General features: G+C 36.1%; 1 protein-coding gene across 2 annotated transcripts in view; it reads right to left on the bottom strand.

Moving 5' to 3' along the window:
• KMT2E (lysine methyltransferase 2E (inactive)) overlaps window positions 1-25,304 on the bottom strand; it is a gene marked incomplete at both ends in the record, with an annotated part of 49,417 nt that extends 24,113 nt beyond the window's left edge. For both annotated transcript variants that reach the window (XM_084230849.1, XM_084230850.1), the window contains 9 exons: window positions 367-497; window positions 609-839; window positions 3,440-3,478; window positions 6,305-6,477; window positions 7,967-8,025; window positions 12,699-12,779; window positions 14,415-14,644; window positions 15,506-15,620; window positions 25,234-25,304. In XM_084230849.1, the coding sequence (XP_084086975.1) occupies window positions 367-497; window positions 609-839; window positions 3,440-3,478; window positions 6,305-6,477; window positions 7,967-8,025; window positions 12,699-12,779; window positions 14,415-14,644; window positions 15,506-15,620; window positions 25,234-25,304 (1,130 nt within the window). The remainder of the gene's footprint in view (window positions 1-366; window positions 498-608; window positions 840-3,439; window positions 3,479-6,304; window positions 6,478-7,966; window positions 8,026-12,698; window positions 12,780-14,414; window positions 14,645-15,505; window positions 15,621-25,233) is intronic.
• Between the last annotated feature and the right edge of the window lie 229 nt (window positions 25,305-25,533).

Here is a 25,533-nt window from a genome sequence, read left to right as displayed (position 1 = left end):
CCAGCTCTTGTATGCATAAATAAATAAATCTTTAAAATAAAATGCAATATTTGGGCCTCCCTGGTGGCTCAAGGAGTTAAGCACAGCATTGTAAAGCTATCCGCTGCCTCTGCAGCAAAAGTTCAATCCCCGGCCAGCCAGGGAGCTACCCACATGGCACAGCAGACTTCTCCTGTCTCACCGACTGCTCCCCTCAGCAGTATTTCAGAAGATCTGCTTGTTCTGTTCCCCATTCTGTCTCTGGTGATTCCTCTCACCCCTGTACCTCCAGCCTGTACCCCAGTTCTTGTATGCACAAATAAATCGTTTTTAAAAATGCAATATTTTACTACAGAAAACTGGGGTGGGAAAAATAAATGAATATACCTCTTAAAGAAATATCCATTTGCTTCAAACTGTTCTCTCAGCATAAATTTTCCTCTGTATTCAATGATAAGTGCATCAGGAGGCAAGTCTTTAGCTGATTTCAGAATTTTCTTATTTTTTTGTATGTGGCTCTAAAATTTAAAAAAGTAGACATTAATTAAAACTGGTTGCAACCATGCTATTTAAGATATACATTAGAAAAAGGCTTTCAATTGGTAATTTCTGGGAGATGATATATTTACCTCTACAGGAGGTTTGAAGAGCAAATTGTTGGCATTCAAATCTGCCTTATTTATGTCTTTTTTATCATTCCCATTGCCTAATCTCAGAGCTATTCTTTGTGCCTCCCTCTGAACACCCTCGCTATACTGGTTATTATTTGCCTCTTCATATCGATCCATCCATGCTTTGATTTTTGTTTCCCATCCAAAATTTGAGCCATCAGATGAAGGATCAATCTCTGGAGCTGAACCCTAAAATCATAGCAAAGCAAGCATTAATACCTGGTCTTACAGTATTATACACACCTACACAAAATAAATAGTAATCTACATGAAAGAACATTGATATGTTAGAAGTAATGTTAGGGTTTCTAAGTAGAATCTAGTGAAATTAAGACCACAAATGAGTAACCTACTACATTTTTACATGCATGCCAAATATGAGGTGAAAAGCAGAAGGAAGCCGAATTAAGTTAGAATAGCAGTAATTCAAGCTTTACTGTCACTACCTTAGCCAAACAGAGCACACAGCAACAAAATACAAATACCCAAAACTATTGTCAGTTAGCTAATGGTAAAAAAAAAAGTGTATTATTTATTGTAGAGACTACCAATATCTATAGCAACAAAACACAAACTATTATGTACTCAGTTCTTTTTAATCAGAATAAATTTGCAATTTTGTAAACTATATACACTGCACTTTTAAACTAACTTTCTTAATACTATAATTTTAACGTAATTTATAACAAAAATATACTTTGATATCTTAATTTAGTATAATTCAAGATCTATAGTCACTTGTCTATATGATAAATTTGACATGAGAATAATGACCCAATTTGAAATGTGAAATGACCCAAAATAATTCATAGCCTAAATTTATGGGTCATAACGAGGGCAAGGTCATTCCAGCTTAAATGCTTGTCCTCTTCCATACACTCCCCCACTCACACACATTTAAACTGGTAAGATAAAAATAATAAATGCCAAGTAGTAAAAAGTTACAACTGCTCTTCTTAATATGTTATGAAAGAAAAAGTGAACCCTTACTAGAATGCAAAATGCAGGAAGGCACAATTATTACACATTTAAAAACTTTATTAAAACCGGGACTTTAATAATTCTTATATGTGCAAACTTATCATGAAAATCAGTTAATGCAGAGAACAAGAATATTCATTGCATCTTATCACCATTATTCAAATTTACAATGGAATTAAGACATCAAATTTCAACTTAGTTGTAAATGCAGTTTATCAATTTCTTTCAACAATATTAAACACCCTGATGGGAAAACAGATGTGCAATTATTTCTGTATTATGTATAACCTAAAATAACTAAGAAATTTCAAAATCATATAATGTCTTAAAGTTCCTAAAGTATCCTGTTAGATATGTATATGTATATAGTTACATGTGCCAAAATTTACCATAAATCTGTCTTCCATAGAAGTAATCTTTATTATAAAATATATCATACTTTGTTAAAATGATACAGTAAGTTAATAAACTATTTGATGGCGGTAGGTATATTTTACCAATTGATATTGTAAGTACTCATATGGTCTACATTTTAATGAACACTTACATAATCAAGAACAGATTTTTATACAAATATGAGGTACTATATAATTAAGGATTTCTTCAGCTTTACTTCAGAAATCTATTCAGTTTTTTAAAGTTTTTTTTGTTTGTGGCTCCCTACCTCTCTCTACTAACTTGGTATATCTTTACTATGTATAGCTCTTTTACATCTCCTAGAACTTATAAATGGCTCAGAATTTTTTGTTGCAATTGTAATGATATTAAAGACATATCCTCAGGTTAAGGAAAAGACATTTTTAAAAATGCACAAAGCACTGACTTTTTTTAATTTCAAGTCACATCTTTATATTAAACAAATGAAAAAGCATTTCAGTTAGAGAAGCTCTTCAATATTAAGCCTGCTAATAAAGTGATTAGATAAAATGGGAAGAAAGAAAAACTGCTGAAGTATATACAATTCCAACAGCTCAGTCTAATATCTTTTTCAGACCTCTCTGAGTGAGAGAAAATCCTATAAATCCAAGATTAATATCTTAATTATTAACATTCTCGAAAATTATAAACTACGCAATAATCATTGGACAACTGGTTGTTTTCAGATTTGTGAAGTAGTATTATGCTTTATTTATACAACAGGGATAACAGATATACTGTGTAACATGTTTCCCACATTCTATGTTAATATCTGACAACTTGAGAAATCCATTATCCTTTACTACCTAACCCAGAAAATATCGGTAACACCATATAGCTAACCTCTGTGATTCAACATAAACCTATATTTTAGACAAAGGCAGAGTTGGGGAACCTTGCTTCTCTCAGCAAAACTGGTTCATCTATAAAATTAAGGATGTATTCTAATTCAAGATTGTAAGTGACTAATTTGTGATACTACAGACTTTTGTAACAATTGTTGACAAAATCCCTGGGATCCCAACTAGGCAAAAGAGCAAATTTTCAAACTCCAGTGCGACTTGGCATTCAAATGTCTTACATACCGATAATACAAATGGTACTGGAGGCATGGAAAGCAATAACTGAAATTCATATTACCCAAAATTAAAATCTTAGAAGTTTCTCATATACCTCCTCCTTTCCTTTAGCTTAATATTTTAATAGTGTTAATAAACTCCAAGAGTGGCTTAGAACCATAGAGTCCTCTATGATCCCACTCCTGGCAAAGATAAGAAGCAATAAAAATGATACACAATGATACGAGCATAAAGTAATGATTATGGACAAGCAACTAGTTAAGTAAGCTCCTGAATAATGGGCATTCATAGTAAGGGCTTAAAGTTATTTACCTTAACTCTTGATGATTTCCTTGATCCTTCACGAAAGGCCTGAAACGACATGGAACTCTAAGTTAGTTTTTTAAAAACTGGATATAATAAGTTTTTAAAAATTAGTTGGTTCACTGAAGCTTTTTACTGAGGTCTCATAATAACAAAAACCTTGATAATAACCAATATAGTCAAAATGAGGGGATATTAAAATAGTCAGCTATTAAAATATTATTCCATTACAAATAATGCAGACTATGTAAGAACATGAAAATATGTATATGGTATGCATTCTTAGCAATTTCACATTTTTTGTGTGCTCAATATTGCAACCATGGAAAAATATTTGACAAAAGCTGGGTGTTAAAAATACGATAATTGGGCCTCCCAGGTGGCGCAGCGGTTGAGCGCTGGGTTGCGAAGCTGCCCGCAGCCTCTGCAGCGTCGGTTCAATCCCCAGCTGCTCCCCGGCCACCGGTGGAGGGTCCCACATGGCGCGCAGACCTCTCCTGCCGCCCGCTGCTCCCCTCAGCAGTGTACTTCGGTCCTTCTGCCTGCTCTGCTCCCCGCTCTGGCTCTGGTAAATTCTCTCACCCTCCCGCGCTTCTGACTGTACCCAGTGCTTGTATAAATAAATAAATAAACATTTAAAAAAAAAAAGACTGAAAAAAAAATAAAAAACCAATGTTATCTCAACAAAAAAAAATTAAAAAAAAAAATAAAAATACGATAATTTTGGGCCTCCCTGGTGGTGCAAGGGGTTAAGTGCTGCACGATGAAGCTATCTGCAGCCTCTGCAGCACAAGTATGATCCCCGACAGCCAGGGAGCTACCCACATGGTACAGCAGACCTCTCCTGTCACGCCCATTGCTCCCCTCAGCAGTGTATTTCAGTCAGTCTGCCTGTTCAATCAGTCTGCCCATTGTGTCTCTGGTGAATCCTCTCACCCCCTACAACTCTGGCATGTACCCCAGTTCTTGTATGCATGCATGCATGCATGCATGCATGCACAAATAATCAATTAATTAATTAATTAATTAAAAATTAATTTTTGATGGAATGAGGTAAGTTTTAGAAGTGAAAAAATCAAGTTATTTTAATTCTACAAATCAACTAGCAAGTAACATTTGAGCACTTAAGTAATAAGCAGTATGGTGAATTTTCATTTGATCAAAATTCAGTGAGAGTTCACTAATCTGCCAGATCCTAAAGTGAGATTTAAGACATAATTCCTATTATCCTCAACCTGCCTCCCTGCTCCCAATATAAACTGTATTTAGAGAGTAACAAATATAAACCCAGAGCTCTTTAGTACAAGACTATTATAAAACTATGTGTTATCCATCTATCTGAATACATCCCTTTCTCCATAGTTCACTCACCTAGCTCTCTTCCCATGTTTTAAATGAAGATTCTTTTCTTTTTTTTTTTTTAAATCTTTTGCTCTTCTAACATATACACTACACACAAATTTGGTAGTTAAATATATTTGGATCTGTATTACTCTGCATTTATGTTTGTTAGTCTCTCTAAATACAGTTGTTATCTTTTATGGCCAGTTCCTGGATTTTTTCCTTCTAATTCCTGTCAAGTATTACTAACAACAAAACAGAAAAACTTTTCCTTCTTAAATACAGAGCAATATTGTAAAATAAATAAGAATCCAAGATCCATCGTTTCATTTTAAATACCCAAGTCATTGCAGCCAGAGAAAATGAGTCTATGCTTAAAAAAAAAAATTAAATTAAAACATCTAACCTAAAAACAGAACTATGTAAGTATAAAATTATCAAGTAACTTTTATACAATAAAGTATAATTTCAAAGCAGTAGATGAAAACGGTAAATCAAGGCCTATACATGAGTTCCTAAATTTAAAACACACTTAATAGTCTCTCGCTGGTTAAATCACAATCTGAGATGAGCAAAGTAACAACGAAACAAAGAAAAATGTGATTAACTGTTACAGTGAAAGGTTGAATGCCATGATGAAATGCAAAGAAAGATGGTTATATTTGGTATGAAAAAAGCAAGTTTTGTGAAGGAAGTTAGTGCTTCAAGGTGGATCTCCAAGAGATTATTCTAAAAGATGAAGGGAACAGCATAAACAAAAGTATCCAGAGAGAACAGGTAGAATCTGCTAATACTAATTGCCCAGATTGGATAAAAACAGGATGAAAAGTAGCAGAACTAGAAAAGGACATAAACATGAAGACTGTTAAGAGTCAAGGTTCATTTTAATCAGGTATGTGAAAAAAAAGTACATGCAACTTAGTATATAGACAAATATCTAAAGAATTACTCAAGGAAAAAATTGCTATATTCTTAATTCTTGGTTTTACATCTAAGTATAATGTCACTATTTTTCACCTTATGTAACAGAATTCTCAATAGCAATTATAACAAATGAAAAAGTGCCTTACAGTTTTCTGCCATCATAGCCTAGGGTTAATTTATCACATAAAAGTAAAAAAAAAAAAAAAAAATTATAAGGTAAGAAATTCAACAAATATGGAGCCTTATTAAATGATTCAGAAAAGAGCAGCTATAAGCAATCATTCACACAATCACTATATGCTCCTTACCTGTTCATAAGCTATTAAAAATATAGGATTGTTATTTCTGTTTCCTGAAACAGCAGTTTTTCTATTTTATTTTAGCTTTTCTATGACTAGTTTCATTAGGGCGATGATTTCAAAGCATTCTGCAAACACTTTTCTCCATTCCACTTCAATCTTTAAAACATGTTAAAAATTTTCAATGAGTTCTATTAAGTTCAGATCCTATCAACTTGTCTAGCTACTATGCATTATTCTCCTGTCCATCCTGTAAAATGCAGCTCCACTATTTCCTAACTATACTCATCTAAAAAAAGGAAAAACTTACTTTTTTACATTTGGAAATGTTTTGTTCTTTCTCCCCACTTTTTTTCCTTCTTTTATCATTAACCTTGGAAACTCTTGAAGCTGTTAAAGTAATTGATGTTGGAGTATGCTGAAATGCAGTATATAATTCCACAGGAACCTCGTCACCACTCTCAGTTGCACTGGTATCACCATCTTCAAAGGCAAAACAAAAAACGTTTGCACATACAGTACTTTTATTTCAGACAATAAACTAAAGCATCCCACATGACAAACTATTCTCCATCTTTCTGAAGAATAAACACATTTCACTCCCTCACTTACTTTGTCCATAAGATACATTTAAATGCAAACTACTGGGGCCTCCCTGGTGGTGCAAGGGGTTAAGACGCAGCACTATGAAGCTATCCATGGCCATGGCAGAGAGTTAGACCCCCTGGCCAGGAAGCTAAACCACATGGCACAGCAGACCTCTCCTGTCTTGACCACTGCTCCCCTCAGCAGTGTATTTCAGTCAATCCGCCTGTTCTGTCCCCTACTCTGTCTCTGGTGAATATTCTCATTCCCCCCACCTCTAGCCTGTACCCCAGTTCTTGTATGCATAAATAAAATAAATCTTAAAAAAAAATGCAAACTACAAATATCATCTCATGTATTAAAAACTAAAAAGAATACAAAATCTGGCAACACACTTGGGTACTGTGACTAGAAAACAGGCACTTGTCTGTATTGCCTTTGGAAACTCAAAATTCCCTACTAAAGGGAATTTAGTTCTTTCTAGGAAAATCAAATATGTGCTTATTCTTTCACCCATCAATCCCATTTCTAGGGATCTATCCAAGGATAAAATGGCAAAAGTATGAAAAACCTTATCCACGAGATTTCTTTGAACATCTATGTGGAGTAATAGTAACAAACAAAAAATAGTATAAACAACCCAAATGTCCATCAAACAGTAATAATTCAATAAATTATGATTATTCAAAACCAGTTGTATTGGGGGCCTCCCTGGTGGCACAAGGGGTCAAGACGTAACCTATGAAGCTCTCCACAGTCGCTGCAGCATGAGTTCGATCCCCGACCAGGGAGCTACCCACATGGCACAGCAGACCTCTCCTGACTTGCTCACTGCTCCACTCAGCAGTGTACTTCAGTCAATCTAGCTGTTGTTCCCCACTCTGTCTCTGGTGAATCCTCGCACCCTCCACACCTCTGGCCTATACCCCAGTTCTTGTATATATAAATAAATAAATCTTTAAAAAAAAAAAAAAAACAAAACCAGTTGTATTGGTATCAACATTTTTTAAGCCAAAATACAGTGTTATACTTATAAATTCTGTTCCTGAAAACGGAAGAATTACTATTCTATATGATAAACATAAAGATGACCTTTTTTTCAGAAGAATATACTTTACTTCTTAAAACCAATAAACTTATAAATTTGTATTAACAAACATAATAGGCTATCTACATGTAGGAAAATAGAGAAGATTAAAAACTTATTTTCTTTTCCTCTAAATAAGTAGTCTTATTCTATATTCTAAAGAGGATATTTAAAATCTATACCAAGATTGTAAATTATATATACAATAAAATTCATCAGTAAGGTATTTACAACTGATTGATAACCATTTATTTTCTCTATCACACTAATCTTAATTTGGTATAGATCTTTTTCACCCACCTGACATATTTTCCCTTTTCCGGCGTTGTAGTTGCACCGCCCTCTCTTTATCCAAACTCCTACATTAAAATATTAACATGATTATCATATTTTCATAACATTTTTTCATTTAAATGTGATAAATTTTTACAATTTCTCTAATGTTCTGACATTGAAAAGTCAACAATATAGTTTAGTAGAGTACGCTTTAGTTTAGATTTGATCTAGCACAGTTAGAGGTAAATGCCAGTTAAGTGTACTCTGTACTCTGTTAATAATTAATTTACTTAGAAAACTGGTACTTTTTTTTCCCAAGTGAATACTTAAAAAGTCTGGAAAAAAATGTTAACAATATAATTAAATACATACCAAATTTCTTAAATATATTAACACTGAACTGGAATCTATATGTGCATTATTACCATTTGCCTAAAATTATTTCCACTTCTGAGATAATGAACACTAGGTATTTAACAATTAAGTAAAATATTTCACTAACCTCCTTCACCTTCCACTCATGACCTACATCATTCATAGTAATTATTTGACTTTTCTTTCCCAATATTTTCCATCTAAACTTATTGATGTAGAGGTCAAATAACATTACGTACTCTCAGATGGGAGAAAAAGCAGTTTGTACTGAAATGCCTAAACACAGTAATAGACTTACTCAAATGTCTACTAGACTATGTAATTATCCAGCATCTATGTCAAGTACCCTGGTTATCACAATAAGCAGATCCACTTACTGCCCCCTCTACTGGTGAACTTTAAACCACCTCTCATTGAATTCATCAACATTGAATCCATTCAAAAATTTCTTACAAAAAGACTAGTACCTATTGTAATATAAAACAAAATCATATAGAAAAACTTAATAAAGAAATGCAAAATATAACCACACTGTGATTTCTAATTCTCATCTAGCTAAACTGACAAAAATCCAGGTCAAGCACCATTGTGAAGCTGAGAAAATAGCCACACTTATCCATTACCAGTGGAAAATAAAACTATACAGTTCCTACTAGATGGGAATTTGGTAATATCTAACTAAATATTGTATATGCATTTACCCTTTTAATGACCAATCATTCTTCTCTTTGCAATTACAAAACACTGAAAATGTCCAAAGGGAGCTGGTTGAATAAATTCTACATGAAAAAGCTGGGAGTACCTTGAAGCTATAGAAAAAAGCAAATCTCTGTATACAAATATGAAGCGATCTTCAGCATATATATTTAAGAGGGAAAAAAGGTAGCAAATATTCTATGATATACTACTGTTTACCTAAGTAAGGAGGGAAATACATACCTAACATCTGTTTTTAAAAAGAAAACAAATGGAGTAATAGCTTTTAAAAAAATGTTACTTCTGGGATAGAAAGGAACAGAGATGGGGTAAGACCTATTTGAATATATAATGCTTTAGATAGTTCATTTCAATATAATGGTACTATTATATAAATACACAAGTATAAAATTACAAAAAGTATAGAAGGCAATCCTTAAAAATAAAGAAATATTACTCATACATTTCTAGCAGGAATATAAAATGGTGCAATTACCATTCAGTTGAATAACAGCTGAACAATTTCTTCTAAAACTAAATATACAACTACTCTTGGACATTTACCCAGAGGAAAAAAAACTTAGGTTCATACCAGAGCCTGTACACAAGTGTTCACAGTAACTTCATTTTTAGTAGCCAAAAAGTAGAAATGACCCAAAATGCCTTCAACGATGAATGGTTTAATAAACTGTGGTCCACATACAACATAGATTACTACTCAGTAGTAAAAGAGAAATACCTATAAATGTTACAAATTTTCTGGCTCTCCAGGGAATTAGGCTTAAGAAAAACCATTTCCCAAAGGTCATATCCTGGGTCATATGCCATATGATCCCACTTATAAAACATTCTTGAAATGTCAAAATTAAAGAAATGGAGTTTGGATTACTGGTTGTCAAACGGGAGGAGTAAAATGGTGGGTGTAGCTATGAAAAGGGACCTGAGTAATCCTTACAATGAAAATTTTCTGTATCTTGCCTGTATCAATGTCAATATCAAGGTTATACTGTTTTTTTTTTTAACAATTTTTTTTTTTATAGAGGCATGTTTTATTTATTTATTTGTTTGTTTGTTTTGTTTATACATGCACTGGGTACAGTCAGAAGCGCGGGAGGGTGAGAGAATTCACCAGAGCCAGAGCGGGAAGCAGAGCAGGCAGAAGGACCGAAGTACACTGCTGAGGGGAGCAGCGGGCGGCAGCAGAGGTCTGCGCGCCCTGTGGGACCCTCCTCTGGTGGCCGGGGAGCAGCCGGGGATCGAACCGGCGCCGCAGAGGCCGCGGGCAGCTTCGCAACCCAGCGCTCAACCGCTGCGCCACCAGGGAGGCCCAAGGTTATACTGTTTTAATAGTCTTGTAAGATGTAACCACTGAGGTAAACTGGGTAAAGGAGATATAGGATCTCTGTATTATTTGCTAACTACATGTGAATCTACAATTAAAATTTTAAAATTCAATTAAAAAAATAAAAAAACAACCCTAATTACTATAGGTGCATATGCAATTGGTGGTATAACAATATACTGAAGTTCATTCTAGGAATTTAAGTATCTAATTACATGTCACATGTGGAAAAGAGACAAAAAGTTCTGTGCTTTACATAATTATATTGTTATTGCTAGTGTTGGTACTGTTACTATGAAAACTGCTATATTTTTCTGTGGGATTAAGCATATAGTGTGATAGTCTAGCTACACTATTATCTGTGTTGTTGAAAACGAGGATAAAAGGGGCTAGATGTGGAATACAGAAATGAACAACGAAAACCTTGTATTCCTAAATTTATTTATTTTTAAAGATTTATTTATTTATGCATACAAGAGCTGGGCTACAGGGCAGAGATGCAGGGAGTGAGAGGATTCACCAGAAACAGTGTGGGGAACAGAACAGACAGACAGACAGACTGACTGAAATACACTGCTGAGGGGAGCAGCGGGCGAGGCAGGAGAGATCTGCTGCGCCATGTGGGTAGCACCCTGGCCAGCCAGGGATTGAACTCGCGCTAGGCTGTGGATTGCTTCACAGTGCAGTGCTTAATCCCTTGTGCCACCAGGTAGGCCCTGTATTCCTAAATTTAATTTGCAGTCATCTGTATAAACTCATGTATCTTAAAGAGATAGACAACATGCATTTGTCTACTGTCCACTAAAAATACATAGGAATCAAGATATCCTATCATATCAGATAGCATAAAAATTATCAAGTACCAGGCCTCCCTGGTGACACAGTGGTTAAAGTCTCAGCACTATCGAGCTATCTCCAGTCACTGTGGCATGAGTTCGATCCCCAGCCAGGGGATCCTGTCTCAACCGCTGCTCCCCTCAACAGTATATTTCAGTGGATCTCCCTGTTCTGCTCCCCACTCTGTCTCTGGTGAATCCTTTCACCACACCCCCACCTCTGTCCTACACCCCAGTTCTGTGTGCATAAATAAATAAATAAATAAATAAATCTTTAAGAAGAAAAATTTGCAAGTACCATATCAGGTACTGTAAAAAGGACGAGAGTCAACTTGAAGAGGCTCCCACTGACCAAATATGGGACAAATATGAACATTAGTAAAGATAATAACTGCAACAGACCGACATCCATATGTGAAAAGCTCTGAGGTCACAATGCTACATAAATTTTTTTCATTCTGAAAAATGGCAAATAAAAGCTCAAAAAGCATTTATCCTGTGTTACTGTAATAAACCTTGAGAAAACTAAACCAGTTAATATGTGTAAGTTTCTACTGTAGCAATGATTAACAATAAAATTAACATCTACATGTCACTAATCTGAATCCCTAAAAAAATTAATGTATCTAAAGTATGACTATCAGAGACAACCAAATAGTATGTGTCATCTGATAAGATATACTATCAATGGAAAGACTATTGGAAAAAAATTGAACCTAAATCTGGTCACACACCTATTTACAGAAATGTAGAGGGCAGAGAAACCTGTTAAATCATGACAATGCAATCAGTAAACTCAGTTCCTTGATGAAATGCAGTGGCTGGCCAAGAGATTTACTGCATGCTTAATAATGGTCTTATGGTTTTATTTATTTAGTAAAGAACTGTTCTAGTGCATAGACAAATAAATACACACACACACACACACACACACACTGAAATGCATAAGGATACATAGGAATGAAATATGGTCTGGGGTTTGCATTAAAATGTGAAGGGTCGAAGAAATATATGGCAGTATAAATAACAGAGTATTGATAATTGTTGAGGCTTGATGATGGAAACAAGCAGGTTCATTACACTATTTTACTGTTACATAGATTTGAAATTTCCATAAAGGTTTAAGAAAAAAAGAAATGAGAAAAAAACACATTACAGCAAAGTGGTAGAATAATGCAGACCTCAATTAAGGGAGTGTCCATCTAGTAATTTAACATAGTATATGCCAGTGAAGAAAGATGCCATTACTTAGAAGATACAGTAATAGTTTACACTCATTAATAAACACACTACAAAGCAAACTAATACACTACCAAGGAAAGATTCTTCCTGATTTTTGAGATGTGAGAATACAAAAATAATAACCATAACAAAAAAAGGTACTGCCTAGAGTTAATGAAACACAGTAACTCTTTAATAGTTTAATCTAGAATTCATACATAAATGTCTATTAACTAAGATTACCTCTGTAAAAATACTGGCAATCTTACCAGTATGCGCAGCTTACCTAGGTTGACAACGTTCACATAGATATGTATCAGGAATATGCTGCCTGTCAATCCCCATGCAGTCAATATGTTGCCAAACACTTAAAAAAAAAAAAAAAAAGAACATATTTTGTTTGATTAAAATATAAATTAACGTTTCCTAAGTTGCTTCTTAAAAATAATGAGGAAAACAAGTTATCGCTTAAGTTTTTTTAGTTAATAAACTACCTCCTGAATAAATTTACTAAGATGATTGTTCATGGTAATGATAGTGTCACAGGTGATGAGATTTTATTTTTAAATATGAAAAGGCACCACGATATACTTTTATTAGTAAAATTAAGTCAAAGTATTACTACTAAAAATTTCCATAAAAATAATCAAATTTCATATTTAATTTCCCCCTATCTGGCAAAGGTAAATCAACTTTTTGAAACATAACCCTATTGTATATTTATGTCAACTCCATCTCCTAATTACCTAATCTAATAGATGGGAACAGTATTATAAGTAATGTAATTTACATTTGGCCCTAGCATGCATTTTACATTTACAATCAAACAGGGGTACGTGTCAAAAAATAAACTCATGCCTGGTACTTGATAGAGCTGGGAGGGATTATGCTAAGTGAGATAAATCAGAAGGAAAAAGAAAAAACATTAAATGGTTTCATTTGTAGGTAGAATATAGGGAAACTGAACAAAGGGTCAGGAAAAAGATAAAACTTGCACACAGACCATAGATCTGAGGCATACAGTAGGGGAAGGGGAGGGTGAAGTGTCAAAACTGGTACTAAGGTGATGGTTGACAGGTACTGTAGTTGTGGGAAAATTAGGGGGACTACACCTGAGGGGACTAATGAAATATTATACAAAAATGAAAAATGATATAAGAAAAAGAATTTCAATGTTAAAGATACTAAAAAAAAAAAAAATACAGGTATGTGTTCTGTCACTTCAAATCAAACAAGTAAGTTATGCCAGGACCAGACCCAAGAAATCCTGTAAAGCTACCAAACTTTCTTGCCCTCTAGAGTGTGCTCTTTAAATACTCCCTGCTTCCCACACTATCTAGGGATGGACTCAATCACTTTCGGATTGAAACCCTATTATTCCTTCTTCTCCTTCCCAATTCCCTCCCACCAAAACCAATGAAAAAGTCAATTAAAACAAAACACAACAAAAAAAAAGAAAACAATGGCCCACTTTCTGTTCTAATCACACCTTCTCTAGGGGAGGTGGCCCTTCTTGTTGGTTGAACCAGGGTTCTGGTTTAAGGAAACTTCAGAATGCTGCAAGGTTCCAATCAAAAGGAAGTGAGAAAGGTCAAACAGGCATCAATCAAAATGTATATATAATTCCCCCAAAATGTAAAATCACAGTTGACTATACAGCACAAATAATTCCAAAGGAAATACAGAGGATTCAAGTCTTTCATTTGTCTATCTTGTCCATTACTGTATGTAGTTAAAATACTCCTGAATGTGTGCAAAGAGAGATGTGATCTTTTATGAATAAATTAGAACTGAATACATAGAACTCAATTAACAGTGGGTATTTCTAATAAACTCTAAGATAAAGTTTTTCCAATAGGGGTTTTTTCTAGGGACCTACATTGATAACAACAGAAGTCTCCCTTAAAAAATGTTCATTAATTCCTTCAAAAGAGACTTTAATGATCTAACAAACAAGGTTAGCAGCATTCAAGAAATATAAATTAAACCTGAAATATTTTACCTGCATTTGTCACAGCATATCATGTATCCATCATCATGTGTAAAACCACATATGCACCTGGTTACGTCAGTACCATAACTTCCATCCTCAGATGTGCTGATTGTAGTAGCACTGGAAGTTTCATCAAAATTAGGAGTGGTGAATATGCCTACTTCATTTTTGCTACTAAGAACTGATGGAGGAGGGGAAGCCGGAGGTGTTGGAGGAGGACGAGCACCATAATTATGGTCCTAGGTAATTAAAACACAAATACAGAGCAATTAAATTTCAACAATATGAACTTAGCAACTTAAGTAAAATTCAATTCTTAATTTGAATATTCAAGAGACATGAAATCTGCCCATTTCTTCCTTTAACACCTTTAAAATTATAACAGTGAAACTAGATATTAAACCACACTAGTCAGTGAATATCTTCCCTGTAACTTCAGTCACATTTCACAACTTCTCTCAAACTCCATGGTCTGAGTAGTAAAAATCTCTCAAAAATTGTACCTCAACATCAGAAATGTATCAATTTAAACTGTTTCAATCTAAGCGCTGCCTCTTAGCGCTGCCTCTTACTTGGTATGCAACACTGAAAGTTAAATTACATATTTCATTTTTTCAGCTATGAAATGGGGAAAAAAATTACAACTATCTCACAAGTGTTTTTTTTTTTTTTTTAAGATTAAATGAGACAGTATTTGTAAAAATACTTAGCTTAGATTCTGGCATGTAAGTGCTCAATATATTTCAACTATATTAATGTATTGCATATGTTACTATATAATTTAGAATTAATAACAGATAGTACAATACAATTATAACTACCACCATTTTATAAAGAAGAATTATAACATCAAAGTATTAATAGCATAAAATGGAAAACATAATAATTAAACTTCTAGGAAATTCCTCACAGAATTTCAATATCTTGGATAAAATAGTTAAATAAAAATTAAACTAGAAATTATATATCTTATTGTTTAGATAATATTATACAAATATTTTTAAAAATGCTTTTTTAATATATACAAAATACCAGATATATTTTATATTCAACCTCTAGACATAAAACCTTAGATTTTCTCAGAAATATCTGACACTTACCGCATAGGGCAAACCAATATAACTGTGTGAATGATGCGAGCTGCTGGTATATAACTGGTGGGGATAACTGTTGGATTTCTCAACTACCACAGGGCTAGCTTCTACGGATTCTGGTCTGTAGGGAAAAAAGTTGCATTAAAAAAAATTCCATTAAAACATCAATTTAAAATTATAAGCATATATTTTACTACACATGCAAATGAAGTCTTCTTACATGTAGACACTGGGGATAAAACATACCCTAATCGAGACTGTGTGTCATAAAAAAACTTTTGTTCAAGTGAAATAAATGTCAGAGTCCAGCAAGATGGTGGCAGAGTGAAGACTCTGAGCTTGCCTTCTTCATATATTCCCTACTAAACTGCATCAGAACAAATGTAATAACCCCGTCAAAGACAGAGACAACCATAGCATATAATAGGTACAGTGCAGCAGAAACAGAGAAGGGCCACCCTGGTAGCACAAGGGGTTAAGATGCAACCTATGAAGCTTCCGCAGCCTCTGCAGCACGAGTTCGATCCCCAGGCCAGCCAGGGAGCAACCCAAATGCTGCAGCAGACTTCTCCTGTCTTGCCCGCTGCTCCCCTCAGCAATGTACTTGGGTCAATCTGCCTGTTCTGTTCCCCACTGTCTCTGGTGAATCCTCTCACCCCCAACACCTCTGGCCTGTAGCCCAGCTCTTGCATGCATGCATAAATCTTTAAAAAAAAAAAAAAGAAGAATTTTAGGGAAAATGGGGGGCCTCTCTGGTGGCGCAAGGGATTAAGCACAGCACTGTGAAGCTATCCACAGCCACTGCGGCACAAGTTCGATCCCCAGTCAGCCAGGAAGCTACCCACATGGCGCAGAAGACCTCTCCTGACTTGCCTGCTGCTCCCCTCAGCAGTATATTTCACTCAGTCTGCCTGTTCAGTTTCCCACTCTGTCTCTGGTGAATTCTCTCACCCCCCACACCTCTGGCCTGTAGCCCAGCTCTTGTATGCATAAATAAATCAATCTTTAAAAAAAAAAAAAAAAAGACAGCACTATCAAGGGCCTTCCTGGTGGCACAGGAGTTAAAGACACAGCACTATCACGCTATTGCCAGTCACTGCAGCAATAGTTCAGTCACCAATCCTGGCCAGGGAGCTCCCCTCAGTCCTCCACCCTGCATTTCTGGCGTACACCCCACCTCCTGTATGCATAAAAATATCTTTAAAAACAAAAACAGGGCCTCCCCGGTGGCACAGGTGGTTGAGCGCCGCACCGTGAAGCTGTCCACAGCCTCTGCAGCGCAGGTTCGAGCCTGGCTGGCCGGCGAGAACCCCATGCCATAACAGACCTCTCCTGTCGCGCTCGCTGCTCCCCTCAGCAGTGTATTTCGTCAGTCTGCCTGTTTGTTCCCCGCTCTGTCTCTGGTGGGTCCTCTCGCCCTCCTGCGCCATCTGGCCTGTACCCTAACTCTTGTATAAAAATAAACAAATCTTAAATAAAATCTTTAAAAACAAAACCAAAAACAAAACCTTCTCAAGATTCACTTTCTTGGGCCTCCCCGGTGGTGCAGTGGTTGAGCGCTGGGTTGCGAAGCTGCCCGAAGCCTCAGCGGCGCCGGTTCGATCCCCGGCTGCTCCCCAGCCACCAGAGGAGGATCCCGCATGGCGTGCAGACCTCTCCTGCCGCCCGCTGCTCCCCTCAGCAGTGTACTTCGGTCCTTTTGCCTGTTCTGCTCCCCTCTCTGGCTCTGGTGAATTCTCTCACCCTCCCGCGCTTCTGACTGTACCCAGTGCTTTATAAATAAATAAATAAATCTTAAAAAAAAAAAAAGATTCACTTTTTTTAACAAGAAGGCATTAAAGTAGGACTCCTGAACCAAACTAGGATCCGTCTGCTGCCTGATTATAAAGTTTAACTGGAACACAGTCATGTCCATTCTTCTATACATATTGTCTGCTTTCCATATAATAGAGCTGAGTAAGCTGTAATAGAAATCATACTATCAAGTCTTAAATACTTATTCTCTGTCCACTAGCCAACCCCAGCTACAAATTCTATTTTACATTATAAAATAATCTGGGAAGTAAAAAAGGATTCTACAGTCATGAGACATTTAAGTTGAGGCTAATGATGCAGAGGACTATATGGGTGGAGCTCATCAGACAGAATAAGGTTGAAATGAAGGATAATTTGGAAGCCATGAGCACAAACATGGCAAAAATGGCAAAAACATTCGAAGTGGGGAAACCTTCAGGAAAGTTTACAAAGTAAGATAAGTGCAGACTCCTAGAAAACATAAATAACAGGTGGAATATTTTAAAAGACAATTAAAACATTAAAAGATAACCAGAGGGAAAACAACCTTATGGTCCTCAAAATGTTAAGCACAAAATTACCTTATGACCCACTATTCCACTTCAAAGTATATACCCTAAGGAATTGAAAACAAGGACTCAAATAGGTATCTGTATACCAATGTTCATAGCCGCATTATTCACAGTAGTCAAAAAGTGGAAACACTTCAACTATCCATCAATAGATGAATGGATAAACAAAATGAAATACATTTTACAATGGAATATTATCCAATTATAAAAAAGGAATGAAGTACTGATACATGCTACAATATGGATGAACCCTGAAAGGTGAAATACAGCAGACACAAAAGGACAGAAATTTTATGATTCCATTTACATGGAGTATCTAGAACTGGCAAATAATGACAGTAAAACAGAAGTTATCAGGCACTGGGGCCTTGAAGGGGTAAGAGTTGTTTATGGAGTATAAAGTTTCTGTTGGGATGATGAAAAATTATGGAAACAGAAAACAGTGATGGTTGTACAATAACATAAATGTCACTTTATTGTAAACTTAATGATTAAAATAGTAAATTCTGATATATATTTTTTACTACAATTAAAAAACAAAACCACAGAAAGATCATTTCAGTAAAGCTAAAAGGTACAGAAAGTCAACAGTATCAAACCCTACTGAGAAACAGTGTAGCAGCTCAAAACTATGTTATTAGCTTCAATGTGATAGTATGAAAGACAAATTGCATGAAAGAGGCCAAAAAAAAATTAATAAAACAGAGAATAAACCAAGGATTTAAGCATCTGAATGCGCCTATATTTTATAGTGTCCAAGGCATTTTAGAAATGAGACGCAAGGGGCCTCCCTGGTGGTGCAAGGGGTTAAGACGCAACTTATGAAGTTATCCGCAGCCACTGCAGCATGAGTTCGATCCCCTGGCCGGCCAGGGAGCTACACACATGGCTCAGCAGACCTCTCTTATCTCGCCTGCTGCTCCCCTCAGCAGTGTATTTCAATCTGCCTGTTCTGTTCCCCACTCTTGTCTCTGGTGAATCCTCTCACCCCCCACACCTCTGGCCTGTACCCCAGTTCTTGTATACATAAATAAATCTTTTAAAAAAAGAAAAAAATGAGATGCACAGATAATACAGACAGGGTCAAGCTCAGTCCAAATTAGCCATTCCAAAATCCTGCCTCTGACTTGGTGAGCTGATGGTAGGGCCTTGAGAAGGTAAAATGCCATTTCTAATGTTTAGTAGATAGAAAGGTTAAAACAAAGATGTGGTAGGGTTGGTTTGCATCTGGCCTGAAGGGAGTATCAGGGTATAGTTTCCTTTCCGTCAGGCTGGAAGTACTTCAGTTCTGGCCTAGAAGTGGCCATTGTAAAACTGCCCCTGCTAAGTCTACATAGGTAGAGTATAGAGTGCAGTTCCTGGACCCCCAGACAATGTTGCCATAAAGGCTTACAGTGGGAGAATCAGTTACTGAATTGTGTTTAGTATGGAAGAGAGTGAAGAAAATAGATTTTCTGTAGCTCCAAAGTGACGTTCAGGCACTGTCCTAGGAGGTACTTTAAAGATCACAGTCTAACTTCCAATATTACAAATCAGAGATGAGTGATGTAAATGTCACAAACTCTAGATTCAGTCCTAACAAGCATTAAGAGACTGTGTATCTGCGGGACAGCCTACAAAAACCACTCTAGATCTGTTTCCACACCTGTAAACTGAACTCAATTCTAAGTCATGTGGCAATATAACAAAGAAAATACGAAAGCCCGTGTCTGCTAAGTTGGCGTAGCTCTTTTACCACCAAATTTCATTTTCCCCACCATTCTTTTACAATTACTAGAGTGCTATTTATTCACGTGGTTTAGCGATTTAATGAGGTAACTAGCTTAACCACACTTTTGTGTTACAAAATGGTACCGCGTATCACTATTAGAGTGACCCAAAGGCTGAGTTCTGGTAATACTCAACCTAAACCACTTTAATTTTCATTGCTTTAAACACTTTAGAAATATGGAGAACACTGTAGTTCATTAAAATTAAATTTTCTTTATGCATTATTAATAATGAAAGGCTATTCTCAAATATGTTGTAGCACTAAATCACTGTCAAAACTTAGAAGACAGAACAACTACCATTTTGATTGCAGTAATCTACTAAATATTGGCACATTTTTCTGGAAGTACATTACAAATTACAAATCTTGTTTTTATCAAAATATTCTTATTCTTCAAAAAGTCACCATAAATTATTACCCAAGACACATTATAGATTATTTTTTTTAAACAATAGCTTTTTTTTTTAAAGATTTATTTATTTATTTATACAAGCACTGGGTACAGTCAGAAGCGCGGGAGGGTGAGAGAATTCACCAGAGAAGGGAGCAGAACAGGCAGACTGGGGCCTCCCCAGTGGCGCAGTGGTTGAGCGCTGGGTTGGGAAGCTGCCCGCAGCCTCTACAGTGCCGCACGGTTCGATCCCCGGCTGCTCCCCAGCCACCGGAGGAGGGTCCCACATGGTGCGCAGACCTCTCCTGCCACCCGCTGCTCCCCTTAGCAGTAGCAGTGTACTTCAGTCCCTCTGCCTGCTCTGCTCCCTGCTCTGGCTCTAGTGAATTCTCTCACCCTCCCCCGCTTCTGACTGTACCCAGTGCTTGTATAAATAAATACATAAATAAATCTTTAAAAAAAAAAACAAACAAACACAGGCAGACTGACAAAGTACACTGCTGAGGGGAGCAGCGGACACAGCAGGAGAGATCTGCGCGCCATGTGGGACCCTCACCAGTGGCCGGGGATGAAACTGGTGCTGCAGAGGCTACGGGCAGCTTTGCAGCCCAGTGCTCAACCACTGCGCCACCAGGAGAGGCCCACATTATATATTCTTAGTGGAGACATTTAAGTCAGTAATTGAAAAACTTAAGATCTGAAAAGAAAAATAAATGTAAATCATTAAGTTGAGAGGCAGTTAGAGAAAAACAGGTCAGAATTTTTGACTAAGTTATGAATTGTCAGAAATTGCATTTTCATGAGTTCCTTCATTAGAAATTTAATTTCTTCCCTACAAACACCTTCAAAATATAGCTAGATTTTAATGAGCAGTTTATACCAGTATTTTAGGTAAAACCTCTATTTTTTCTTTTAACGTTATAACACTAACTAATACACACTGGTTAGGAATAATGGCACACAGATAAATTAGCTCCTTAAATGTTATAGTAATGGATGAAAAAGATCTCTATGAGTTCCCAAAATATTTCTTTAGATTTATAATAAAAACTTGTCCATATCTTTTATTCTTGTTAAAATCTGCTTATTTTATAAAGATTTCATATTAAAATTACAAATATATGTAACAAACAAGAAATTTTTTAAATTGGGAGAGCAGGCTTGGTGTGACAACTGTCCTCAACACATAGGGCATTTTACGTCACTTAATGGATCATTAACAAAATCTGACTCTTCTCACTTATGTGGCCGCATGGATCTGGAGCCGAACCGCTCTGAGTTCAAATTCAACGCCACTTTTTATTAATTATGTAGACTTATTTGTCAATCTCCTTGAGCTATATTTCTTTGGCAAAATGGAAATAATTCCTATTTTGCTGGCTGATTGAAAAGTATTATACACTGTGTTACAATTGTATGGATATAGGGAGCTCTATAATCAGTATCACAAGTGAAAAAAAAAAAGAAAAAATTGTTTATGACCAGGCATAAAAATAAATGAAAAATTTGGCATCATTTGAGGACCATTTTTTTTTTTAAAGATTTATTTATTCATACAAGAACCAGGGTATAGGCCAGATGTGCAGGGCAAGACAGGAGAGGTCTTCCGATTCTCACTGGCCTGGGATCAAACCGGCACTTGCAGAGGCTGCAGACAGCCTCACAGCGCTGCAGACAGCCTCACAGCGCTGCGCTCAACCACTTGGGCCACAAGGGAGGCCCCTGAAGACCAATTCTAAACAATGCTAGGTTAGGACTTTAAAGCAGGATTTTAAATTAAAACAAAACCAAATTTAAATGAAAACATTTCCAACTAAGTATAAGCAAATCATTTACTTTAAGAGTCACAGAAAACACTAGTTTCTTGATAGTGGATTAAGTGTAAATAAAAATGTTAAGCAGTAGTGAAAAATGAACAAGCCAAAAAAAAAAAAAAAACACAAAAAACTACTGAAAACATTTCATTATACAAAAACATTTTAGAATCTTCAATTATAATTCAAACTAAAAGCACCCACACTTCAACAAATTAATAAATTCTGTCAGCAGGTGGCTCTAGTGAAATAACTAAAACAAATACTGTAGCAAAACTAAGGTCATAAAAATGCACTGAATCTTAGAAATTTGGGGTACAAAAGTTCATCATTAATATTTTCATCCAAACCTACTTTTTCAAATGAAGATACCACGGTCTACAATAGTTAAATAGAATATTTAAGACTTCCCTAGGTTAGTGGCAGAACAAAATGAAAGAACCCAGTTACCTCTTTTTAGTACTCTCAGTCACAATCCAGCATTTACCCTAGATTTAGTGCTAGCAGACCTCCTCCAAAATAATTCACGTCTAACTTACACATGTCACATTTACTAACTTACTCACCTCATCCAAAAATATACGTAACTATATAAAAGTTCTTTATAAAGATTTCTAATGGTAGGAAGGAATATTTGGATGATAATAATACTTAAAATATACATTGTCAGCAATCATGTTCTCAGTCCCTGAGAGGGAAAAGTAATTTGGCTTTTCTTTTTTTAAAATGGTAGGAAAGGGCCTCCCTGGTGGCGCAGGCAATTGAGCGCAGTGCTGTGAAGCTGTCCGCAGCCTCTGCAGCACGAGTTTGATCCCCAGCCGTGCAGGGAGCAACCCACATGGAGAAGCAGACCTCTCCTGTCTTGCCCGCTGCTCCCCTCAGCAGTGCATTTCAGTCAGTTTGACTATTCTGTTCCCTGCTCTGTCTCTGGTGAATCCTCTCACCCTCCCATGCATCTGGCCTGTACCCCAGTCCTTGTATAAATAAAATAAATCTTTAAAAAAAGAAAAAAGGTAAGGGCCTCCCCGGTGGCGCAGCAGTTGAGCGCTGGGTTGCGAAACTGCCCTTGGCCTCTGTGGCGCCGGTTCGATCCCCGGCTGCTCCCCGGGCACCGGAGGAGGGTCCCACATGGCGCGCAGACCTCTCCTGCCGCCCGCTGCTCCCCTCAGCGGTGTACTTCGGTCCTTCTGCCTGCTCTGCTCCCCGCTCTGGCTCTGGTGAATTCTCTCACCCTCCCGCGCTTCTGACTGTACCCAGTGCATGTATAAACAAAACAAACAAACAAACAAATAAATAAAAAAAATGCCTCTATTAAAAAAAAAAAGGTAAGAAAAAGAAATTAAACATTTTCTATTTAAAATTCTTAAAAATAGTTATTCTGTAATTACCTACAAATTGTTTATTTTCCCATAACAGATATGGTCGTATTTGTATCAGAAAAGATTTGGCTACATTATAAAAATCATATATGTTCTATAAATACTCTAAATGTATTTAGTAAAGAAAATAGGCAGGTAACTATGCCCTACACTGTCATCTATCAACATACTAGTCATTCCTTTTAACTGTATAATTACATGTGGCTTTCATTCTGTTTGTGAATCGCCTTATATAAGTATGGTATAGCACGCAAACAAGGCACAGATGTATCTCATGTTGTATAATAGACAAACTTCTATCTAGTGTATAAATAACATTTCATAAGTTATACCTTGTATTATCTGGTATAAAGGTTAAAAGATGACTGCTGAGGTGATTATTTTAAGGAAGCAAAGAATCTTTGATTATTACAAATAAATGCCTATAACTATTATCAGATATGGATTTGCATCCATCATATATTTCACATTAAGGAAAAATACTACTTTAGACTTGAACCTCCCTTGCCTCAGTGTCCCTACTTGGCCAGAACAAGTGGCAACTCACTGTCACAAAAGTATCTTGTTTGGGAATATATTATTTTACAACATAGCAATCTTTTAAAAACTGTATTACAATAATTACATAGTTAAATGGGTAGTATATTAGAGGAATATTAGAGATCATTTCTGGGTCTTTCCCAAAGGCAAAAGCAGTAGTGGTAAAAATACTCTTGACCACCTGAAATGTCATCAGAAGGAGAACAATCTTAATTTTTTTTCTGATATACCAGTTTTAGAAGCCTTAAAATAAATACATTTCCTTTTCTTAAACTTAAATTCCATTAAATTGAGTTTTCTAGTCAATAAAAGTTTCATTAAATAAGCATAATACAGGGGCCTCCCTGGTGGCACAAGGCATTAAGACACAACTATGAAGCTATCCACAGCTACTGCAGCATGAGTTCGATCCCCAGCCAGGGTGCTACCCATATGGCGCAGACCTCTTCTGTCACCCGTTGCTCGCCTCAGCAGTGTGTTTGTTTCAGTACATCTGCCTGTTCTGCTCCCCACTCTGTCTCTGGTGGGTCCTCTCTCTCCCCACAACTCTGGCCTGTACCCCAGCTCTTGTATGCATAAATAAATAAATCTTAAATAAATAAGCATAATACATCTATACACTAAATTTGAGAAGAAACATCTGCATCTTTTTGTCCTTCAGCTTCCGACACTCACTTGATCCCCTTGTAATTTCTAATCAATCTTTATGGCAATAACTTACTATTAGTGCAACTGGTCATTCAAAAACAAAATACAGTGAAATCTACCCACACACTTGCCTACAGCAAATAGTCTAGAGGCAAGAAATATCTTTTTTCTTAAATCTATCAAAAATGAATCCCATAGGCGCACAGACCTCTCTTGCCGCCCGCTGCTCCCCTCAGCAGTATACTTCGGTCCTTCTGCCTGCTCTGCTCCCTACTCTGGTTCTGGTGAATTCTCTCACCTTCCCACGCTTCTGACTGTACCCAGTGCTTGTATAAATAAATAAATAAATCTTTAAAAAAAAAAAAAAAAGAATCCCATAAAAGCCAATATTGGGTAGTATATTAGAGGAATATTAGAGATCATTTCTGGGTCTTTCCCAATGGCAAAAGCAGTAGTGGTAAATAATCAAAATAATCATTCAGCAGGAAAGATTTTCTCTTGTTCAAAAATGTCTTGAATTTTTCCAATTCAGTTTTTAAAAAACATAAAACAAATCCCATGTTTAAATGGATTTTACCTTTTTTTAAAATTAAAATTAAAACTTTAAAATCAAAGTATTTTTCCCAAACATGACAAATATCACCCAAAAAAACCCAAACCTATTATCTTGATTCTTGATGTCAACAACAAGCAAACAGGAAAAGAATTAGAAAAAAATATAGCATTTTGGCTATATGAGAAAATGAGAAAAAATAAAAATACAAATCAACCAAGAGTAAAATATTTGCCTTTCCCTATTCAAAAACCTTTAATTTAAATACTTACTCTGAGCCTGCAGCCATTTCCAAGTATGACGTTTCTGCTGTATCAACCCCCAATGGGATCACTATGCTCATGACGTTCGCCTCTGGTAAATTCGATTACTATGGAGTCCTATGCATTGGTATCCAAAACACTGGGGCATGCCAGCCACAGTGCTCATTGCAAACATCTAAGTGCATCCACAAACCCTGTTTAAAAGAAAAGGGAACAGAAAGTTAAAAATCATCTCCATATTCCTTAGCAGTCACACTATTATAATTAAAAGTAAGTAAAATACATGGAAAAAACCTTCTTTATGAAGTA

This window comes from Talpa europaea (assembly GCF_964194135.1).
Source record: "Talpa europaea genome assembly, chromosome: 3".
Classification (NCBI taxonomy): domain Eukaryota; kingdom Metazoa; phylum Chordata; class Mammalia; order Eulipotyphla; family Talpidae; genus Talpa; species Talpa europaea.
This window is presented reverse-complemented; position numbering and strand designations above follow the sequence as displayed.